Consider the following 20740-nt stretch of genomic DNA (forward strand, 5'->3'; position numbering starts at 1 on the left):
GTTACGCAGGTTTGATCCCTAGGTCAGGAAGATCCCTTGGAGAAGAGTATGACAACACACTCCAGTATTCTTGCCTGGATAATTCCATGGGCAGAGGAGCCTGGTGGTCTATAGTCCATAGGGTTGCAAAGAGTCAGACAGGACTGAAGCAACATAGGACTGGAATACTCTGCTTCATTAAGTACACAAAAGCATTTGACTGTGTGGATCACAAGAAACTGGAAAATTTTTAATGACTTGGGAATACCAGACTGCTTTTACGTGCCTCCTGAGAAACATGTATATAGGTCAAGAAGCAACAGTTAGAACCAGACATGGAACAACAGACTGGTTCAGAATTGGGAAAGGAGTCTGCCAAAGTTGTGTATTGTCACCCTGCTTATTTAACTTAGATGCAGAATACATCATGCAAAGTGCCAGTCTGGATGAAATACAAGCTGGACTCAGGATTGCTGGGAGAAGTATCAGTGACCTCAGATATGCAGATGACACCACCCTTATGACAGAAAGTGAAGAGGAACTTAAGAACCTCTTGATGAAAGTGAAAGAGGAAAGTGAAGAAGCTGATTTAAAAACTCAGCTTTCTAAAAATGAAGATCCTGGCTTCTGGTCCCATCACTTAATGGCAAATAGATGGGAAAACAATGGAAACTGTGAGAGACTTTATTTTCCTAGGCTCCAAAATCACTGTGAACATTGACTGCAACCATGAAATTAAAAGAGGCTTGTTCCTTGGAAGAAAAGATATGACTAACCTAGACAGCATGTTTTAAAGCAGAGACATTACTTAAGTCAGTCCTTAGTATTCATTGGAAGGACAGATTTTATTTTTTCTTGGACTTCAAAATCACTGTGAATGGTGATTGCAGCCATGAAATTAAAAGATGCTTGCTCTTACATAAATCATAGCAAGATCCTTTATGACCCACCTCCTAGAATAATGGAAATAAAAGCAAAAATATATAACTGGTACCTAATTAAACTTCAAAGCTTCTGCACAGCAAAGGAAACTATAAACAAGGTAAAAAGGCAGCCCTCAGATTGGAAGAAAATAATCAATATGAAACAACTAACAAAGAATTAATTTCCAAAATATACAAGGAGCTCATACAAGTCAATAGCAGAAAAACAAACAACCCAATCAAAGAGTGGGCAAAAGACCTAAATAGGCATTTCTCCAAAAAAGACATACAGATGGCTAATAAACATATGAAGAGGTGCCCAACATCACTTACTATTAGAGAAATGCAAATCAAAACTACAATGACATATTAGTTCAACCCAACATTGGAAAGGACCTTGATGCTGGAAAAGATTGAGGGCAGAAGGAGAAGAGTCTGTTAGAGGATGAAATGGTTGGATGACATCACCAGCTCAATGGACATTAGTTTGAGCAAACTCTGGGAGATAGTGAAGGACAGGGAAACCTATTGTGCTACAGTCCATTGGGTCACAGCGACTCGGACATGACTGGGCAACTGAACGATATCAAGTTCAATCTACCTTGCAGATAGAAGAGAGATGATTGGAAGTCTGATTTACAAGTACTGGCCTGAAAGAACTGAGATTAATCATCAAACATTCTTCTAGAATGAGAGGATGCATATTTCGAAGAGCAGAGGCAAGATTTAGAAGATTTTCTTCTGACATTGGAGACAAGATGCATGGACAATAAGAGACCCAAGATGTAAAATGAGAATCAAGATAATCATGCCCCAGAAGGCAAGGAAAGTATGTTGTAAGACAGTGGAAGTCAACAGTGTAAAAATGTGGCTGAGAGCATGATGGCACTAAAGGATTACAAAAAATAAAATATAATTTAATGCAATTATTTGCTGAAATTTTACTCTTCTTCAAGGAAAATAGAGCTACATATTCTTAATGAAAAATATCTGATTACAGTGTTGTTTAGAGATCATGCTGTTTGTTATTCCTCTGGAATTTTTACCCCCATACTCTTCAATGTCCCAAGAATATCTTTCTTACTATAAAATGCCCTCTGATACTGCACTTGTTTAAGAAGCAAAAGATTTATTATTTCATCATATCTTTTTAAATAGTTTGCAATGTCCTGGGATAGCAGATACTTAGGTTAGAACACTTAAAATATTCCAACCTAAACAGACATTTTAATTCTGCAAAGTATTCCTATTATAATTTATTTTATCAGTTCGGTTCACTCAGTTGTGGCCGACTCTTTGCGGTCCCATGGACTGCAGCACTCCAGGCTTCCCTGTCTATCACCAACTCCTGGAGGTTACTTAAACTCGTGTCCATCGAGTCGGTGATGCCATCTGACCATCTCATCCTCTGTTGGCCCTTTCTCCTCCTGCCTTCTATCTTTCCGAGCATTAGGGTCTTTTCCAATGAATCAGGTCTTTGCATCAAGTGGCCAGAATATTGGCATTTCAGCTTCAGCATCAGTCCTTCCAATGAATATTTAGGACTGATTTCCTTTAGGATGGACTGGATGGGTCTCCTTGCAGTCCAAGGGACTCTCAAGAGTCTTCTCCAGCACCACAATTCGATAGCACCAATTCTTTGGCGCTCAGCCTTCTTTATGATCCAACTCTCACATCCATACATGACTATTGGACAAACCATAGCCTTGACTAGACGGACCTTTGTTGGCAAAGTAATGTCTCTGCTTTTTAATATGCTGTCCAGGTTGGTGATAGTTTTTCTTCCAGGGAGCAAGCATCTTTTAATTTCATGGCTGCAGTCACTGTGCACAGTGATTTTGGAGCCCAAGAAAATAAAGTCTCTTACAATTTTCAATGTTTCCCCATCGCTTTGCCGTGAAGTGATGGGACCAGATGCCATGATCTTAGTTTATTTTTTAGTTGTTTCTAATATATAGAAGTATGGTATTATAACTTGGATCAGTTCATTTCAGTCGCTCAGTTGTGTCCAACTCTGCAACCACATGAACTGCAGTATGCCAGGCCTCCCTGTCCATCACCAACTCCCGGAGTTTACCTAAACTCACGTCCATTGAGTCGGTGATGCCATCCAACCATCTCATCCTCTGTCATCCCCTTCTCCTCCTGCCCTCAATCTTTCCCAGCATCAGGGTCTTTTTCAATGAGTCAGCTCTTTGCATCAGGTGGCCAAAGTATTGGAGTTTCAGCTTCAACATCAGTCCTTCCAGTGAATACCTAGGACTGATCTCGTTTAGGATAGACTGGTTGGATTGCCTTGCGGTCCAAGGGACTCTCAAGAGTCTTCTCCAACACCACAGTTCAAAAGCATCAATTGTTCTGCACTCAGCTTTCTTTATACTCCAACTCTGACATCCATATATGACTACTGGAAAAACCATAGTCTTGACTAGGTGGACTATAGTTGACAAAGTAATGTCTCTGCTTTTTAATATGCTATCTAGATTGGTTGTAACTTTTCTTCCAAGGAGTAAGTGTCTTTTAATTTCATGGCTGCAATCACCATCTGCAGTGATTTTGGAGCCTCTCAAAATAAAGTCAGCTACTGTTTCCACTTTTTCCCCATCTATTTGCCATGAAGTGTTGGGACCGGATGCCATGATCTTAGTTTTCTGAATGTTGAGCTTTAAGCCAACTTTTTCACTCTCCTCTTGCATCAAGAGGCTCTTTATTCTTCTTCACTTTCTGCCATAAGGGTGTGTCATCTGCATATCTGAGGTTATTGATATTCCTCCCAGCCATCTTGATTCCAGCTTGCGCTTCATCCAGCCCAGCGTTTCTCATGATGTACTCTGCATATAAGTTAAATAAGCAGGTGACAATATACAGCGTTAACATACTCCTTTTCCTGTTTGGAACCAGTCTGTTATTTCATGTCCAGTTCTAACTGTTGCTTCCTGACCTGCATAGAGGTGTCTCAAGAGGCAGGTCAGGTGGTCTGGTATTCCTGTCTCTTTCAGAATTTTCCACAGTTTATTGTGATCCACACAGTCAAAGGCTTTGGCATAGTCAATAAAGCAGAAATAGATGTTTTTCTGGAACTCTCTTGCTTTTTCAATCATCCAGCAGATGTTGGCAATTTGATCTCTGGTTCCTCTGCCTTTTCTAAAACCAGCCTGAACATCTAGACGTTCATGGTTCACGCACTGCTGAAGCCTGGGTTGGAGAATTTTGAGCATTACTTTACTAGTGTGTGAGATGAGTGCAGTTGTGTGGTAGTTTGAACATTCTTTGGCATTGCCTTTCTTAGGGATTGGAATGAAAACTGACCTTTTGCAGTCCTGTGGCCACTGCTGAGTTTCCAAATTTGCTGGCATATTGAGTGCAGCACTTTCACAGCATCATCTTTTAGGATTTGAAATAACTCAACTGGAATTTCATCACTTCCACTAGCTTTGTTCATAGTGATGCTTCCTAAGGACCACTTGAGTTCACATTCCAGGATGTCTGGCTCTAGGTGAGTGATCACACCATCGTGATTATCTGGGTCATGAAGATCTTTTTTGTACAGTTCTTCTGTGTATTCTTGGCACCTCTAACTTGGTTAGGATGTTTTATATTGAGATTAATGGCTGCAGTGTTAATAACCACACTCATTTTAAGAAAACTCCTACTAGTGTTTTAATGGGAAGAGAATAAGAAAGATAAAATGGAAATGATTTGAAGAAATTTATAGATGTTAGTTGAAACACTTGTTAGTAGTTTCTTCATTGGAGTAATTATTTGTGTTTTGTGCTTTTTAGGAAATCATTTCAAGAAACACACCAATCAGATTCTGAAGAATGGGGATTGTCAAAAGAACTGAGAAGTCAACTTGGAAGTTTAGAATCTGAACTTCAATTTCTAAGTAGACTTACTGGTATCAGTATAAGAAATTACTGCAAGAACACAGAAGACCTAACTAACACTGAGATGGCAGAAAAGAGTAAGCAGTTTTTTTTTTTTTCTTTTGGCTGCACCAAATGGCTTACAGAATATTAATTTTAGTTTTCCAACAAGGGATTGATCCTGATTTTACAGCAGTGAAAGTGTTGAGTCTTAACCATTAGACTCCCAGGGAATTTCCAGAGTAAGCATTAATTTCAATCAGGAAGTAGTATTGAGGTTTACCTTATTATGCATAGAAAATTAGTTTTCTTATCATTGAAATAAATTCTCCAAGGTAACGATTTGAATGTGTGGTTGTGGTAAATTTGTTTGTCAGGTGCCTATTGAACTTTACAGCGTGTGTAATATTCTTAAAAGCTGCCTGACATAGATATCAAAGAAGACATGGTCTCTCGTTATGTACCTGAGTAGTCAAGTAACATAGAAAAGTGATTTTAAGGAAAACAGCACTATTAGTTTGTAAATCTTAGCTGTTGTTCACTACTGATATGAGAAGTGTGTCATCTCTCATACTCAGATATTTCAAGAACTGGATCATTTGGCAGAGGAGGGTTTCTGGTCCCAGTGACTAATGCTATATTACTAAGAATCTGTGATACGCTAACAAGTAAAGAGAAGCTAATTCAGCTCTACAGTTGTATGTTGGGATCTTTGTTTAGAAGAAGGAATCATTTCAGGAAATGCTTCCTGATTCGTACAAAAATAACTCTCCTGACTGGGGAGAGCGAGAGTGAATGCATTTAGAATGGTCTTGTTTCAGAGCTTTTCCTATTGCTGATTTAGATTTCAATTTTCCTGGCTCTGCCAGGTTACTTTCAATTTTTCACATAATATCCAGCTGATCCATCTGATTTTCATCTTATAAAATTAGTTTACTCTCATCTTTTTTCTCTATATCCTTGTAGAGTTGTGCCCTTCTGGTAGAAAGGCCAATACAGGGTAGATTAAGAGGTACAAACTTTTAGGTGTAAAATAAGCTATAAGGGTATATTGTACAATATGGGGAATATGGCCAATATTTTATAGTAACTGTAAAGGAGTATAACCTTTAAATATTGTGAATCACTGTATTATCCACCTGTAACATATATCGTATAGTACCTGTACTCCAGTTTAAAAAAAGAGCGAATTGTGTCCTTCTAAAAACAACTTCATTAGAAAAATATAATAAAGTCAAAATCATGGTTATCTCCTTTCTGAGACATATTGTATAACTTGGAAAAGGCATGAGGAACTTTATGCGATATGTTAAAATTTCTGTATCTTGATCTTGATCAAGTATACAGCAAGTATACTTGCTGTATACTTAAGAATAGGACATTTTATGAGTGTATTCGTGTTATACCTAAAAAATACTTTTGCTATCATTTTAGTAACGTTTGGAGAGTTAACTGAGATAATTGCATGGATTTAATTTATTGTCTAACTAGAGCCAGACAATGTTGAAAATATGAAAAATACCAATTATCATAATTTGAATTTGTCTAGGGTTATACTATCATATTTCTATTTCTTACTTTAATCTTTGGTATCATTGAGAACTAGAAAATACAAGTTATCTTTAATCATATTTCTCAAAGGTGCACATCCTTCCAAGTATTTTCAATGCAAATGCTAATACTCTCACACATAAACGCATGTGTATTATAGACAGCCACACAAAATTAAATAATTGATATTTAAAGAAAATTATTATTTGCAAATAAAAATCTTTGTTTTTCTGATTTACAGGTATTAAAAAAGTTTTGCAGAGACACAGATTATCAGGAAATTGCCACATGATTACGTTTCAGCTTGAATTTCAGATTCTGGAAATCCAGGTAAATGAAAGAACATGTTGTGGTAGATAACACAGATTCTGCTGTTATGAAATAAAAATACCCTACACCCCAGTTTTCAGCAGTGGCTGAGTTGAGGAGACATTCCTGAGCAGGACCCCTTGTAGCATGTTCATACAAAGTGGTACCATTAAAACATTTTTTTTTTTAAATATGACTACCCCAGCAACTGCATATGGTAGTATTATTGCTGAGAGCATAGTCTTTATTGGAATAGATGTAATGAGATGTTTGTGGGATTCCAGTGTGAGCCCTGAGGTCATGTGAACAGTCTTGGATGCCCTCAGTAGTCATCAGTCATCTGTTAGTTATTTATTGCTGCTTAACATTTTCTCCCAAATTGAACAGTTTAAAACAACAAAAACCATTATTATCTCACCATTTTCTGTGAGGCAGGAATTTGTGAGTAGCACAGTTGGTGTTCTTCCTCTGGCCTCTCCTATAGTTGTGGTCATCTGGGACCACCACAATCTGAAGACTGTTCAGAGGTGAAGGATTAGACGTCAGGATGGTCATGGTTATGCCAGCCAGTTATACAGGACTACTGAGGCACAACACTGGAGGAAGATACTCTTAGCTAGGATTTTCACATAAAATCAGAAAGGAGACAGACAGAATGTTAACATGCAACCCCTGGCCAGCATAGGGAGAATAAGACTCAGAGATCTTCAAAGTCTGGCTCCAAGAAGGGTTGGATCCAGGCATAATTTTGAGAACTAACCAAGTCTGGACATGTGCTTTGATAGCAAAAAACCAATTTCAATCAGTTTGTTTTATGAGTTTGGGCCTATAGGGAGAATGTATAGAGGAGAGAACAGGTAAGGACAGGCAAATTGCCTTGGCCTCAGTTCATCAGATAACTAAAGTGAATGTAGACCAGTTGTCACAGCCAAGTCATAGGGATAAGCTGTTTGTTTGCACTCACAGTACTGTGCCTGGATTCCTCATGCTTATCCTCAGCCACAGAAATAGCCTCAAGTTGTCCCTTTTTGTATAGGGGTTGATGCCAGATATTAGAAGTTACCCCCAACTAGTCATGAGTGATTGGGTCTAGGTATCTGCACTAGAAGTTTTGCCTCTTGAGAACTCTTTGCAGTCTATGTCCCTGGTGGTCACCACTGACCCTGGCAGGCTGAGAACTGACTAGGTCTCTCATCTGATGACAGAGTTTCCAACTTGCTCCCACCTCAGGGTATCTCTCTTTAGTCTGTCAAAGTGACACACGAACATCCACAGTGTGGCATTACCAAAACCAGTTGAGCAGGATGTCAGGTACATGGGTGATGAGTATCCTTGGAAATACACTGCTGGCAGGTTGGCACCAGGTCTTGAAGCCATGCAAAATTCTCAGGATGATACTATAGTTCTGCATGACCTCAAAGATCATCTGCTGAAGACTAGAATAAAATATGGACCCAATTGAGTTGATCTCATTTATGATGAACAGCCCATTCCAGAACTCCAGACTCCTCAGAATTCCTGGATGTTGTCCCATTGCAGAAGGATGCATAGTTGGACCAACTGCCTTTTCTTTCTGGTTAATGTGATCTTAAGCTCAGAGTGGTGATATACCAATGCTTACTTGCATTCTTGCCTCCATTAATGGCCAGGCCTATAGACTGTGTCAGGTTGGCAGAATCAGACCTCTGAGATCTAGTTCTTTGTCTTAAAACATCTGCACTATCAGTGTATACATGTCCTGGAAACTGCTCAGGGACATCCTATTAGGTTGGTGCAAAAGTAATTGCAGTTTTGCATTGTTGAACTTTGCTGCTTGATATTGGAATACCTTCTTAAATAAATATGGTTATGTTATACATCATTTTAATGTACATTTCTCACTTTATGTTTCTTTGCTAATTACTTATTACTTGCTGTTTATTTTATATTTATTTTAGACTATAGAAATGATATTAGACAAAAAGCAAATTTGAGGAGTTTTTTAATCTATGTTCAAAATGGGTTGTAAAGCAGAAGAGACAATTCATAACATCAATAACACATTTGGCCCAGAAACTGCTAACGAGCATACAGTGCAGTGGTGGTTCAAGAAGTTTTGCAAAGGAGACAAGAGCCTTGAAAATGAGGAGCCTAGTAGCTGGCCATCATCGGTTGACAATGACCAACTGAGAGCAATCATCGAAGTTGACCCTCTTACAACTACATGAGAAACTGCCAAAGAACTCAATGTCAACTATTCTGTGGTCATTTGGCATTCAAAGCAAATTGTAAAGGTGAAAAAGCTCAGTAAGTGAATGCCTCATGAGCTGACCGAAAATTTAAAAACCGTTGGTTTGAAATGTCGTCTTGGCTTATTCTGTGTAACAACAGTGAACCACTTTTCAATTAGATTGTGATGTGTGATAAAAAGTGGATTTTATACAACAACCGACAGTGACCAGCTCAGTGGTTGGACTGAGGAGGAGCTCCAAAGCACTTCCCAAAGCAAACTTGCACCAGAAAAAAGTCATGGTCACTGTTTGGTGGTCTGCTGCCCATCTGATCAACTCCTGCTTTCTTAATCCCAGCAAAACCATTGCATCAGAGAAGTATGCTCAGCAAATTGATGAGATGCTCCAAAAACTGCAACACCTGAAGCCAGTATTGATCAACAGAATGGGTCCAGTTCTGCTCCACAACAATGCCTGAATCCATGTTGTACAACCAATGTTTCAGAAGTTGAACGAATCAGACTACGAAGTTTTGCCTCATCTGCCATATTCACCTGACCTCTTATCAACTGACTACTACCTTCTCAAAGTATCTCAGCAACTTTTGGCAGGGAAAATATTACCATACCCAGCAGGAGGCAGAAAATGCTTTCCAAGAGTTTGTTGAATCCCGAAGCATGAATTTTTATGCTACAGGAATAAACAAACTTATTTCTCATTGGTAAAAATGTTTTGATTGTAATGGTTCCTATTTTGATTAATAAAGATGTGTTTGAGCCTAGTTATAATGATTTAAAATTCATAGTCTGAAACTTCAGTTACTTTTGTATCAACCTAATAGTAGCCTTGGGCTTTTATAGGCTTTTTCTTCCGTTGTTATTTATCTTTTTTATAGTCACTCCCTGGGTTATCTGGAGAGAAGCCAGATTGCTGGTAAAATTAGGCTCCTCCTTGGGAAGTTGTTGTTCAGTCACTCAACCATGTCTGACTCTTTGCAACCTTGTGGACTGCAGCACACCAGGCTTCCCTGTCCTTCACCATCTCCTGGAGTTTGCTCAAACTCATGTCCATTGAGTTGGTAATGCCATCCAACCATCTCATCCTCTGTCATCCCCTTCTCCTCCTGCCTTCAACCTTTACCAGCATAAGGGTCTTTTCTAATGAGTAGGCTCTTCGCCTCAAGTGGCCAACATATTGGAACTTCAGCTTCAGCATCAGTCCTTCCAATGAATATTCGGGGTTGATTTCCTTTAGGATTGACTGGTTTGATACAAGGGACATGTATGGGAAGCTGTACATGAGTCCAGTTGGATAAAAGACGATACTCTGAAGTTGAGATGAACAATCTACTCGGTGCAGCTGTACATTCCAGGATAGGCTGTGGCCAAAATTTGATTGGTGTGCTCATTAGTGGGGCTTTGGTCTGAGAGATAGAATAGACTATTTTAATTTCATTTTGTTGAAGTTGCATACTTGTGGTCACTTTAATCCTTTGAAGGAAAGCATCAGTGGCAATGTGATCACATCAGAAGTCAGATCACACATAAGGTTTCAATTTAGGGACATTTTTTTAAATAATGTGATGTGCTTCTGAAGAATGGCTATTATTTGACCAGAGGCATTCCTAGCATGAACTGGTACTGCAGTTCCCACAGTGGCTTGACTTGAATGGTCCTGGGTGGCCACCATGAAGTCACACAGACAGGACCAGAGCCATGTGGGGCCTGCCATACATACTATAGTGACTACACTCCCTACCTCCTACCAGACAGTAGTGATACCAGCCCAGACCTCACCTCCCTATCAACAGTACTTTAAGCTAATATTCTGATCCTCATATTGCCAAAGCATGATTGAAAATTTTGTAACCATTTTATAATGGCCTGCAGTTACACTGTTAGTTCATATGCTTAACAAATTAAAATTAGTTGTACTCCATGTAATAGAAAACTTTATCTCTGTTGCTTAAACAAAATTGCAAGATCTGTTTTCAAGGACTAGTATTGTGGTTTTATGATCATCAGGCTCTGCCATCACCCACGTGGCTGCCACATTGTGGTGCAGTTATCACTTGAGCATTTCAGACATTGGGAAAGAGCTGGGCAAACAGGGGCTCACCTTTTCCATTGAACAGCATTTTGTAGAAATTGTAATACCCATCATTTTCACCTGCATTCTAATGGCCAATAAGTAAGTGCAGGGAAAGCTAGAAATTTAGTCTTCATTATGCATGGCCATGTGGCCAATGGAAAAATTGGAGCAAGAAAGAAGTCCACATATTGCGGACTACCAGCAGTTTCTGTCCCATATACTTTAGGGGATGCAGGAAAAGAAACTAAGGAAAAGAACAATTCATACAATTCGAAAGACCTAAAACTCAGTAATCGCTGAATCTCTAAAGGGACGTAAGTTGTTATTATATACATTTCAAAGTATGTAGGTGCTTTTGAACTGCTTGGTTTTACATAATTTGCTATAGAAAGAGCATGCTGTCCCAAGCTATGTTAAGAACACTCTGTTTCTCTCTATACCTTAGAACTATATCTCTAGTGAAATTGCCAGGTTAAAGGAGATGTACATGTACATTTTGATTGATAGTACCGAACTGCCTTCTAAAATCCTTTTACCATTTTACATGTTGGGCAGATTTTTATACTTGAGACTGATAGAAAAAAAGCAGTGGTAAAGAAATAGCTATATTTTATGTTCTAAAATATTTTTAAAAAACAAAATTTCCACTAGAGGGAGATGTTTAGCTATCAGAAAGTTTAAAAGTAATCTAATAAGTCTATCTTACTTTAGAATATTGTTTTTATGAAATCATAGTAGTACAGTGTTAGAAACCACAGGTGACCTAAAATCGTATAAATCAGATGTTGGGACCAAAAGTAAACTGATAGATTATCTGGCTCAACCCTCTTACTCTGTAGGGAAACACACCCAGAATGTTTGAATGATTACCCATGTTGGCACAGTTCTTCTTGTCATATGCAATTGGAGCATACAATTCTTTTCTCCAGATTTACTGTCTGATGTTGTTAGTGTTGTTGTACTGTTTGTGAGGAGTTGCAAGAATATTAGAATTAACATGTATCAGCATTCATAGTCCATGTAGCACAATAAATCAAATGGGTGGCAGTCTGTAGAATAAGAGACAAATTGAATATATTTTTGTAACTGCTCTCCCTGAAACCCAACGAACTGGAAAAAATGATCCAAAAATAGGGAACTTTTTAAACTAAAAAGAATATTTGTCTTGGTACAAGTTCAACTACTGGGAGCTATAAAAAATAAAATTGACAGCTTGGGTAATCACAAAGTTATGTGAGACAACCAAGAACAATGGCAGGGTTGAACAATAAGGTTCACCTCCTACACAGAGCCAGCCCTTCAAAACTGAAGAGGTGGCTGTTTCATCTAATGCATAGAAGCAAACAAAGACAATCAGGTAAAATGAAGAAAGATAGTAATATGTTTGAAACAAAAAAGAACAAGATACAGCCTCAGGAAAAAAACCTTAATGATGCAGAGATAAGTAATTTACCTGATGAAGAGTTCAAAGTAATGGTCACAAAGATGCTAACAAACTCAGGAAAAGAATGTATGAATACATTAAGAACTTCAACAAAGATATGGAAAATACAAGTTCCAAACAGAGGTCCCTGAGTTGAAGAATACAATAACTGAATTGAAAAATATGTTAGAGAATTTCAACAGCTGACAACATGAAAGAGAATAAAAGATCAGTGAACTCAAAGACAGGGCACAGAAACTCACCAGATCAAAGCAAAAAGAGGGAAAAAGAATGAAGATGAAGGTAGCCTAAGGGATTTATGGGATAAAATGAAGCATGCTAACATTCACATATAGGCATCCCAGAAGGAGAAGAGAAAGGGTACAAAAACATACTTAAACAAACAATGGTGGTAATTTCACTTCCCTAAACTATAAAAACAGTTCTTCAGATCTAGGAACCCCAGAGAGTTCCATGTTAGAGAAACCCCCCAAAACCCCACACAGAGACACATTAAAATCAAAATACCAAAATTTGAAACCCAGAAGAGACTCTTAAAAGCAACAAACAAGAGAAAAACAATTGTTATATATAAGGGAACCCCCTAAAGACTTTCAGCAGGTTTTTTAGCAGAAACTTTGCAGGTCAGAGGAGAGTGGCAGGATGTATTCAATGTGCTGAAAGAAAATAATTTCCAACCAAGATTAAACTTGGCAAAGTTATGATTCAGAATTGAAGGAGAGATAAAAGAGTTTTGCAGATAAGCAAAAGCTGAAGGAGTTTATCACCACTAAACCAGCCTTAAGAGAAATGTTAAAGGGATTTCTTTAAGCTGAAAAGGTCAGTAAATTGGTAACAGGAAAACACGAAAGTATAAATCTCACTGGTAAATGTAAATATATAAGTTTTGTTGTTCAGTTGCTAAGTTGTGTTCGATTCTTTGCAACCCCATGGACTGCCGCAGGTCAGGATAGGTAGTGAATTAATCACTTACAAAGCTACTATGAAGGTCAAAAGAAAAAAGTAAAAACAACTAACTACAATAATTATTTATGGGAGTATGGCTGAGTCCCTTTGCTCTCTACCTGAAAATATCACAACATTGTTAATCAGCTATATTCCAGTATCAAATTAAAGATATGAAACCCAAAGATAACAGAAGGAAGGGAATAAATAACATAGATCAGCAGAATTGCCTGGCGGTCTAGTGGTTAGGACTCTGCACTGTCACTGCAGAGGGCCTGTGTTTCATCCCTGGGAACTAATACCCCACAAGCCATGTGGTATGGCCAAAACAAGGAAAACTCTGAACATAGATCAGAGCAGAAACAAATGAAATAGAAACTAAAAAGACATTAGAAAAGATCAATGAAACTGCCGCTAAGTCACTTCAGTCGTGTCCGACTCTGTGCAACCCCATAGACAGCAGCCCACCAGGCTCCCCTGTCCCTGGGATTCTCCAGGCAAGAACACTGGAGTGGGTTGCCATTTCCTTCTCCAATGCATGAAAGTGAAAAGTGAAAGTGAAATCGCTCAGTCGTGTCCGACCCTCAGCGACCCTATGGACTGCAGCCTTCCAGACTCCTCTGTCCATGGGATTTTCCAGGCAAGAGTCCTGGAGTGGGGTGCCATTGCCTTCTCCACAATGAAACTAAGAGCCGGTAATTTGAAAAGATAGTCAAAACTGAATAAACATTGAGTTAGACTCACCAAGAAAAAGAAAAAAGACTTAAAAAAATCAGAAATGAAAGAGGAGTCATTACAGCTGCTACCACAGGAATACATAGGATCATAAGAGACTACTATGAACAGTTATGCACCAACAAATGGATAAACAGCTAAAAACAACCTTCCAAGGCTGAATCAGGAAGAAATAGAAAATCTGAACAGACTAATTACTAATAGATTGAATCAGTAATTTAAAACCTCCCAACTAACTAAAATCCAGGACCAGATGGTTTCACTGATAACTGTACCAAACATTTAAAGAATTAATACCAGTGGTTCTAAAACTATTCCAAAAAGCAGAGGAAGAGCACTTTGAACTCACTGTATAAGGCCAGCATTACCCTGATACCCCAAACAGACAAGGGCACAAGGAAGAAAATTATAACCCAATGTCCCTGGTGAACATAGATGCAAAAATCATTAATAAAATATTAACAAACTAAATTCAACAATGCATTAAAAGGATCATACAGGATGATCAAGTGAAATTTATTTCAGGGTTGCAGAAATTGTTAAAAATTTGCAAATCAATTGATGTGTGCATCACATTAACAGAAAAATAAGGATAAAAAATATGATTATCTCAATACATGCAAAAAAAGCATTTGATTAAAGTCAACAACCATTTAGCAAATTTAACCATTTAATCATTTCAACAAAGTGAGTATAGAGGGGATATACCTCAAAATAATAAAGGATAAATATGGTAAGCTCAACAGTGAAAATAACTCTTCCTGTAATATCTCACTGGAGTAAGAAATGGCAACCCACTCCAGTATTCTTGCCTAGAGAATCCCATGGACAGAGAAGCCTGGCGGGGCTACCATCTGTGGGGCCGCAAAGAATCAGACATGACTGAAGTAACTTAGCAGTAAGATCTCAGATAAGACAAAGGATGCCTACTCTTGCCATGTTTACCCAACACAGTATTGGAAGTCATAGCCAGATCGGTTATATTTTTTTAAAAAAGGACTTTGCTAGTGGCACAGTGGCTAAGAATCCACCTGTAGTGGGCACAGGTTCTGTCCTTGGTTCAGGAAGATCCCATATGCCACAGAACAACTAAACCCATGAGCCAAAACTACTGAGCCCATGTGCCCTAGAGCCGGTGCTCTGCAGCAGGAGGAGTCACTTCAATGAGAAGACCACACAACACAACTAGAGAATAGCCCCCACTTGCTGCAACTAGAGAAAGTCCACACGCGGTAATGAAGACCCAATGCAGCCAATAAATAAATAAATTTAAAAAATAATGAAAGGCATCCAAATCAGATAAGAAGTAACAATGTCACTGTTCATAGGTGATATATGTTGTTATTTATAGAAAACCCTAAAGGCTTCCTCCCCACCAAAAATCTGTTAGAATAAATGAACAAATTTAGTTAAGTTGTGGGATACAAAATCAATTAATCTGTTGCATTTCTATACGATAATAGCTACCAGAGAAATTAAGAAAACAATTTCATTTACAATAGCATCACAAAGAATAAAATACCTACAATAAGTTTAACCAAGGAGATGAAAAGCCTATGCACAGAAAGCTATGATATTGATGAAAGAAGTTTAGAACAGAAGTAAATAGAAAGATATTCCATGCTTGTAGATAGGAAGAATTAACATTGTTAAAATGTCCACACAGCCGAAAGCTATATACAGATTCAGTACAATGCCTACCAGAGTTCCGATGTGTTCTTCACAGAACTAGAAGAAACTCCTACAATTTGTTTGGAAGCACAAAATATCTCAAATAGCCAAAGCAGTCTTGGGAAAGAACAAACCTGGAACCATTACACATCTTGATTTCAAATTGTATTACAAAGCTATAGAGATCTAATCAATATTGTCTTGGCATAAAGTGGAGGCATATGTCAATAGAACAGAATAAAGAGTCCAAGAAATAAACTCATACATATGAGTTAATTTATGTCTGCTTACCTGATAACTCAGTTGGTGAAGAAGCCGCCTGCAATGCAGGAGACCCCGGTTCAATTCCTGGGTCGGAAAGATCCACTGAAAAAGGGATAGGCTACCAACTCCAGTATTCTTGAGCTTCCTTGGTGGCTCAGCTAGTAAGGAATCGCCTGCAATGAGGGAGACCTGGTTTCGATTCCTGAGTTGGGAAGATCCCCTGGAGAAGGGAAAGGCTACCCACTCCAGTATTCTGGCCTGGAGAATTCCATGGACTATAGAGTCCATGGGGTCTCAAAGAGTCAGACACAACTGAGTGACTTTCACTTTTATGTCAAAAGAGCCAAGACTATAGAATGGGGAAAGGATAGTTTCTTCAATAAATGGTGTTGGGAAAACTGGATAGCCACATGCCAAAGAATGAAACTGGACCACTCTTACATCATACACAAAACCTAACTCTAATTAACAATTAACAATATTAACTCAAAATAGATTATAAATTTGAATGTAAGACCTGAGACCATAAAAATGCTAGAAGAAAACATAGGTGGTAAGCCTCTTGACATCACTCTGACAATGACTTTTTAGATTTGACACCAAATGCAAAAATAAACAAGTGGAACTATATGAAACTAAAAAGTTTCTGCACAACAAAGGAAACCATCAACAAAATGACAAGACTGAATGGGAGAAAATAGTTGCAAATCATATCTAATAAGGTATTAATATCCAAAACATGTAAATCATAGGCTTTATAATGACAAGATAATTTGCCTATTCTAATGGGTAAAAGGCCAAAATCCAACATACACACACATAACTCAAACAAAGACAAGATATTCCTCTGAGATTTTTTCTTTCCTTTCTTTTTCTTTTGTCTGTGTGGGTTATCATAGCTTTATATGAGATGTAGTTCACATAACATATAATTTATCCATTTAAGGTATACATTCAGCAGTTTTTAATCTGTTCAGATTTGTGCAACCATCACCGTGTCCAGTTTAGAACTTTATTACCTCAAAGAGAAACTTCATGCTCTTTATCACCCCTCATTTGCCCTTCTTCTGCCCAAACCTGACTTATCCATATATCTTCTGTCTCTATAGATGTGCCTATTCTGGGCATTTCATAAAAAATGGAGTTACATAATTTTTGGTCTTTTTTTTGACCAATTTCTTTTACTTAGCACCACTATTTTCAGGATTCATTCATTCATGTTATCACATGTATTGTTACTTCATTCTTTTTTTCTAGCTGTGCTGTGAGGATATATCACATTTTGTTTCTTCATTCATCAGCTAAGAAACATTTGGCAGCTTGTTTTTTCCTTTTGGCTGCTATGGATAACACTTCTGAAACTACTCATGTATAGGTTTTTCGGTGGACATATTTTTCATTTCTCTTGTGTATATCTAGGTAGAGAATTACTATGGGGCTTCCTTGGTTGCTCAATGGTAAAGAATACACCTGCTAAGCAGGAGACCACCTGCAATGCAGAAGACTTGGGTTCAATCCTTGGGTTGAGAAAATTCCCTGGAGAAGGAAATAGCAACTCACTTGAGTATTCTAGCCTTGAAACCCCGTGGACAGAGGAGACTGGTGGGCTACAGCCCTTAGAATCACAAGAGTTGGACACAACTTTGTGACTAAACCACCAGCACCAGAAAATTACTGGGTCAGATGGAAGTACCAGATATGACTAGTATGTTGAGCATTTTTTCATAAGTTTATTGGCCATTTGTATTATCATCTTTGATGAAATGTATGTTGAGATCCATTGCCCAGTGTTTAATTGGGTTATTTGTCTTTTTATTATTGAGTTGTAAGAGTATTCTGGAAATTTGTTTCTGATTAGATGTGGTAGTAGATGCCCACAGTCTTCTTTAACTACAGCTGCTCCTAATAATTCCCACTATATTCTTGAGCAGCTGAAAAACTAAACAAAGATTACAAGCCATTAATACCCATTTCTCCAGCAGCTGAAAATACTGAAAAGTCAGATACACCCAGACAAATGGGGAAGAGTCAGTCATTTATCTGCTCATCCTATATCCTTAGGAAATAGCAGAAATTGCTGGATCTACTCCTGTAAACAAAAAAGATCCACAGAGTACACAGCACAAAGATGGTACAGAGTTTGTTCATCATCATTTAGGATTCTTGCCATGAAAGGAATTAGAAAATGGAGTTAAAGTCTCTCTGAAAGAATGAATCCAGGAAATGCAAGAACATGCTATATTGTAACTGTTTACATTCTCAAATGAAAACATTCAAAGAAAACTGAATAAAAGGGAAAGACAGCTGAGAGAAAGAAAGGAAGAAAGAATAAAATGATTATAGTGCTGAAAGCTAAATTAGGAGTAGCTAGGAGTAGAATATAGGAGAAGGCAATGGCAACCCACTCCAGTACCCTTGCCTGGCGAATCCCATGGACAGAGGAGCCTGGTGGGTTGCAGTCCATGGGGTCGCATAGAGTCGGACACGACTGAGCGACTTCACTTTCACTTTTCACTTTCATGCATTGGAGAAGGAAATGGCAACCCACTCCACTATTCTTGCCTGGAGGATCCCAGGGACGGGGGAGCCTGGTGGGCTACTGTCTATGAGGTTGCACAGAGTTGGACACGACTGAAGCGATTTAGCAGCAGCAGCAGCAGGAATAGAATATGGAGGATAGGCTTGAGAAAAACCACAAGTGCAACTGAAAAGAAGAAAAATCTGGAAAACAAAATGAAGATTTGTGTGATTTTTTTCCAAAAAACAACCAAAAAAATGAAACAGAAATGATAGGTAAATATATAGCATGAGAAAATTTACTAAAGAAGAAAACCTTTATTTTGCACCTCAAAATATTTAACAGTTTATTTAACAATCCTCATTATTGTATATAGTGTTGTTTTAGATTTTTGTAGTAAGGAGCTGTTAGGCTTTGTCTTCATTTCATATTTCTTTAAAGTACAAATTGGTGTAGATGGTAAAGATCTGCCTGCAATGCAGGAGACTGGGGTTCGATCTCTGGGTTGGGACGATACCCTGGAGGAGGAAATAGCAACCCACTTCGGTATTCTTGCCTGGAAAATCCCATGGACAGAGAAACCTGGTGGGCTACAGTCCATGGGGTTGCAAAGAGTCAATGATATATTAGAATTCAAATTGCTGAGGCAGAGAGTATAAACTTTTTAAGTTATGCATTATCAAAATGATGTTATAGATTAACATGTCATCTCATTGTTTTATATTTACATTTATCCTGTCAGAGTGAACTTTTTTTTTCCATGTAACTTGTCATTTACCTATAAGTTTTTAGTTCATGTTCTTTGCCTTTTTCTTTTAAGTTTTCATATCTCCTTGTCATGTTTATAGAACAAATTTTCCTTGTTTATTACTTTTCTTTTAGTTATGTCATTTTATAGCAATAGTTTGTATTTTTATGTAATCATATTGCTATTTTGTTGTTGCTGTTTACTTAGAAAGTTCTTTCTCACTCAGTAATCGGTTAAATGTCTATATTTCTTCCTCATATTTTATGGCTTCAGTGTTTACATTGAAGTAAGTAATTCACTCAGTGTTCATTTTCTTTTTTTTTTTTTATTTTTTTTTTAATTTTTTCCTAATTTTATTTTATTTTTAAACTTTACATAATTGTATTAGTTTTGCCAAATATCAAAATGAATCCGCCACAGGTATACATGTGTTCCCCATCCTGAACCCTCCTCCCCCCTCCCTCCCCATACCATCCCTCTGGGTCGTCCCAGTGCACCAGCCCCAAGCATCCAGTATCGTGCATCGAACCTGGACTGGCAACTCGTTTCTTACATGATATTTTACATGTTTCAATGCCATTCTCCCAAATCCTCCCACCCTCTCCCTCTCCCACAGAGTCCATAAGACTGTTCTATACATCAGTGTCTCTTTTGCTGTCTCGTACACCGGGTTATTGTTACCATCTTTCTAAATTCCATATATATGCGTTAGTATACTGTATTTATGTTTTTCCTTCTGGCTTACTTCACTCTGTATAATAGGCTCCAGTTTCATCCACCTCATTAGAACTGATTCAAATGTATTCTTTTTAATGGCTGAGTAATACTCCATTGTGTATATGTACCACAGCTTTCTTATCCATTCATCTGCTGAAGGACATCTAGGTTGCTTCCATGTCCTGGCTATTATAAACAGTGCTGCAATGAACATTGGGGTACACGTGTCTCTTTCCCTTCTGGTTTCCTCAGTGTGTATGCCCAGCAGTGGGATTGCTGGATCATAAGGCAGTTCTATTTCCAGTTTTTTAAGGAATCTCCACACTGTTCTCCATAGTGGCTGTACTAGTTTGCATTCCCACCAACAGTGTAAGAGGGTTCCCTTTTCTCCACACCCTCTCCAGCATTTATTATTTGTAGACTTTTGGATAGCAGCCATTCTGACTGGTGTGAAATGGTACCTCATAGTGGTTTTGATTTGCATTTCTCTGATAACGAGTGATGTTGAGCATCTTTTCATGTGTTTGTTAGCCATCTGTATGTCTTCTTTGGAGAAATGTCTATTTAGTTCTTTGGCCCATTTTTTGATTGGGTCGTTTATTTTTCTGGAGTTGAGCTGTAGGAGTTGCTTGTATATTTTTGAGATTAGTTGTTTGTCGGTTGTTTCATTTGCTATTATTTTCTCCCATTCTGAAGGCTGTCTTTTCACCTTGCTAATAGTTTCCTTTGATGTGCAGAAGCTTTTAAGGTTGATTAGGTCCCATTTGTT

The 20740-nt window shown here is 38.1% G+C and overlaps 1 protein-coding gene across 1 annotated transcript in view; it reads left to right on the forward strand.

The window, feature by feature from the left end:
- CENPP (centromere protein P) overlaps positions 1-20740 on the forward strand; it is a 235314-nt gene that overhangs the window by 13714 nt on the left and 200860 nt on the right. Inside the window, exons 2-3 of the mRNA XM_070794303.1 lie at positions 4685-4866; positions 6561-6649. Coding sequence (XP_070650404.1) covers positions 4685-4866; positions 6561-6649 — 271 coding nt within the window. The remainder of the gene's footprint in view (positions 1-4684; positions 4867-6560; positions 6650-20740) is intronic.

This window comes from Bos indicus, chromosome 8, assembly GCF_029378745.1.
Source record: "Bos indicus isolate NIAB-ARS_2022 breed Sahiwal x Tharparkar chromosome 8, NIAB-ARS_B.indTharparkar_mat_pri_1.0, whole genome shotgun sequence".
In the NCBI taxonomy this organism is placed as follows: domain Eukaryota; kingdom Metazoa; phylum Chordata; class Mammalia; order Artiodactyla; family Bovidae; genus Bos; species Bos indicus.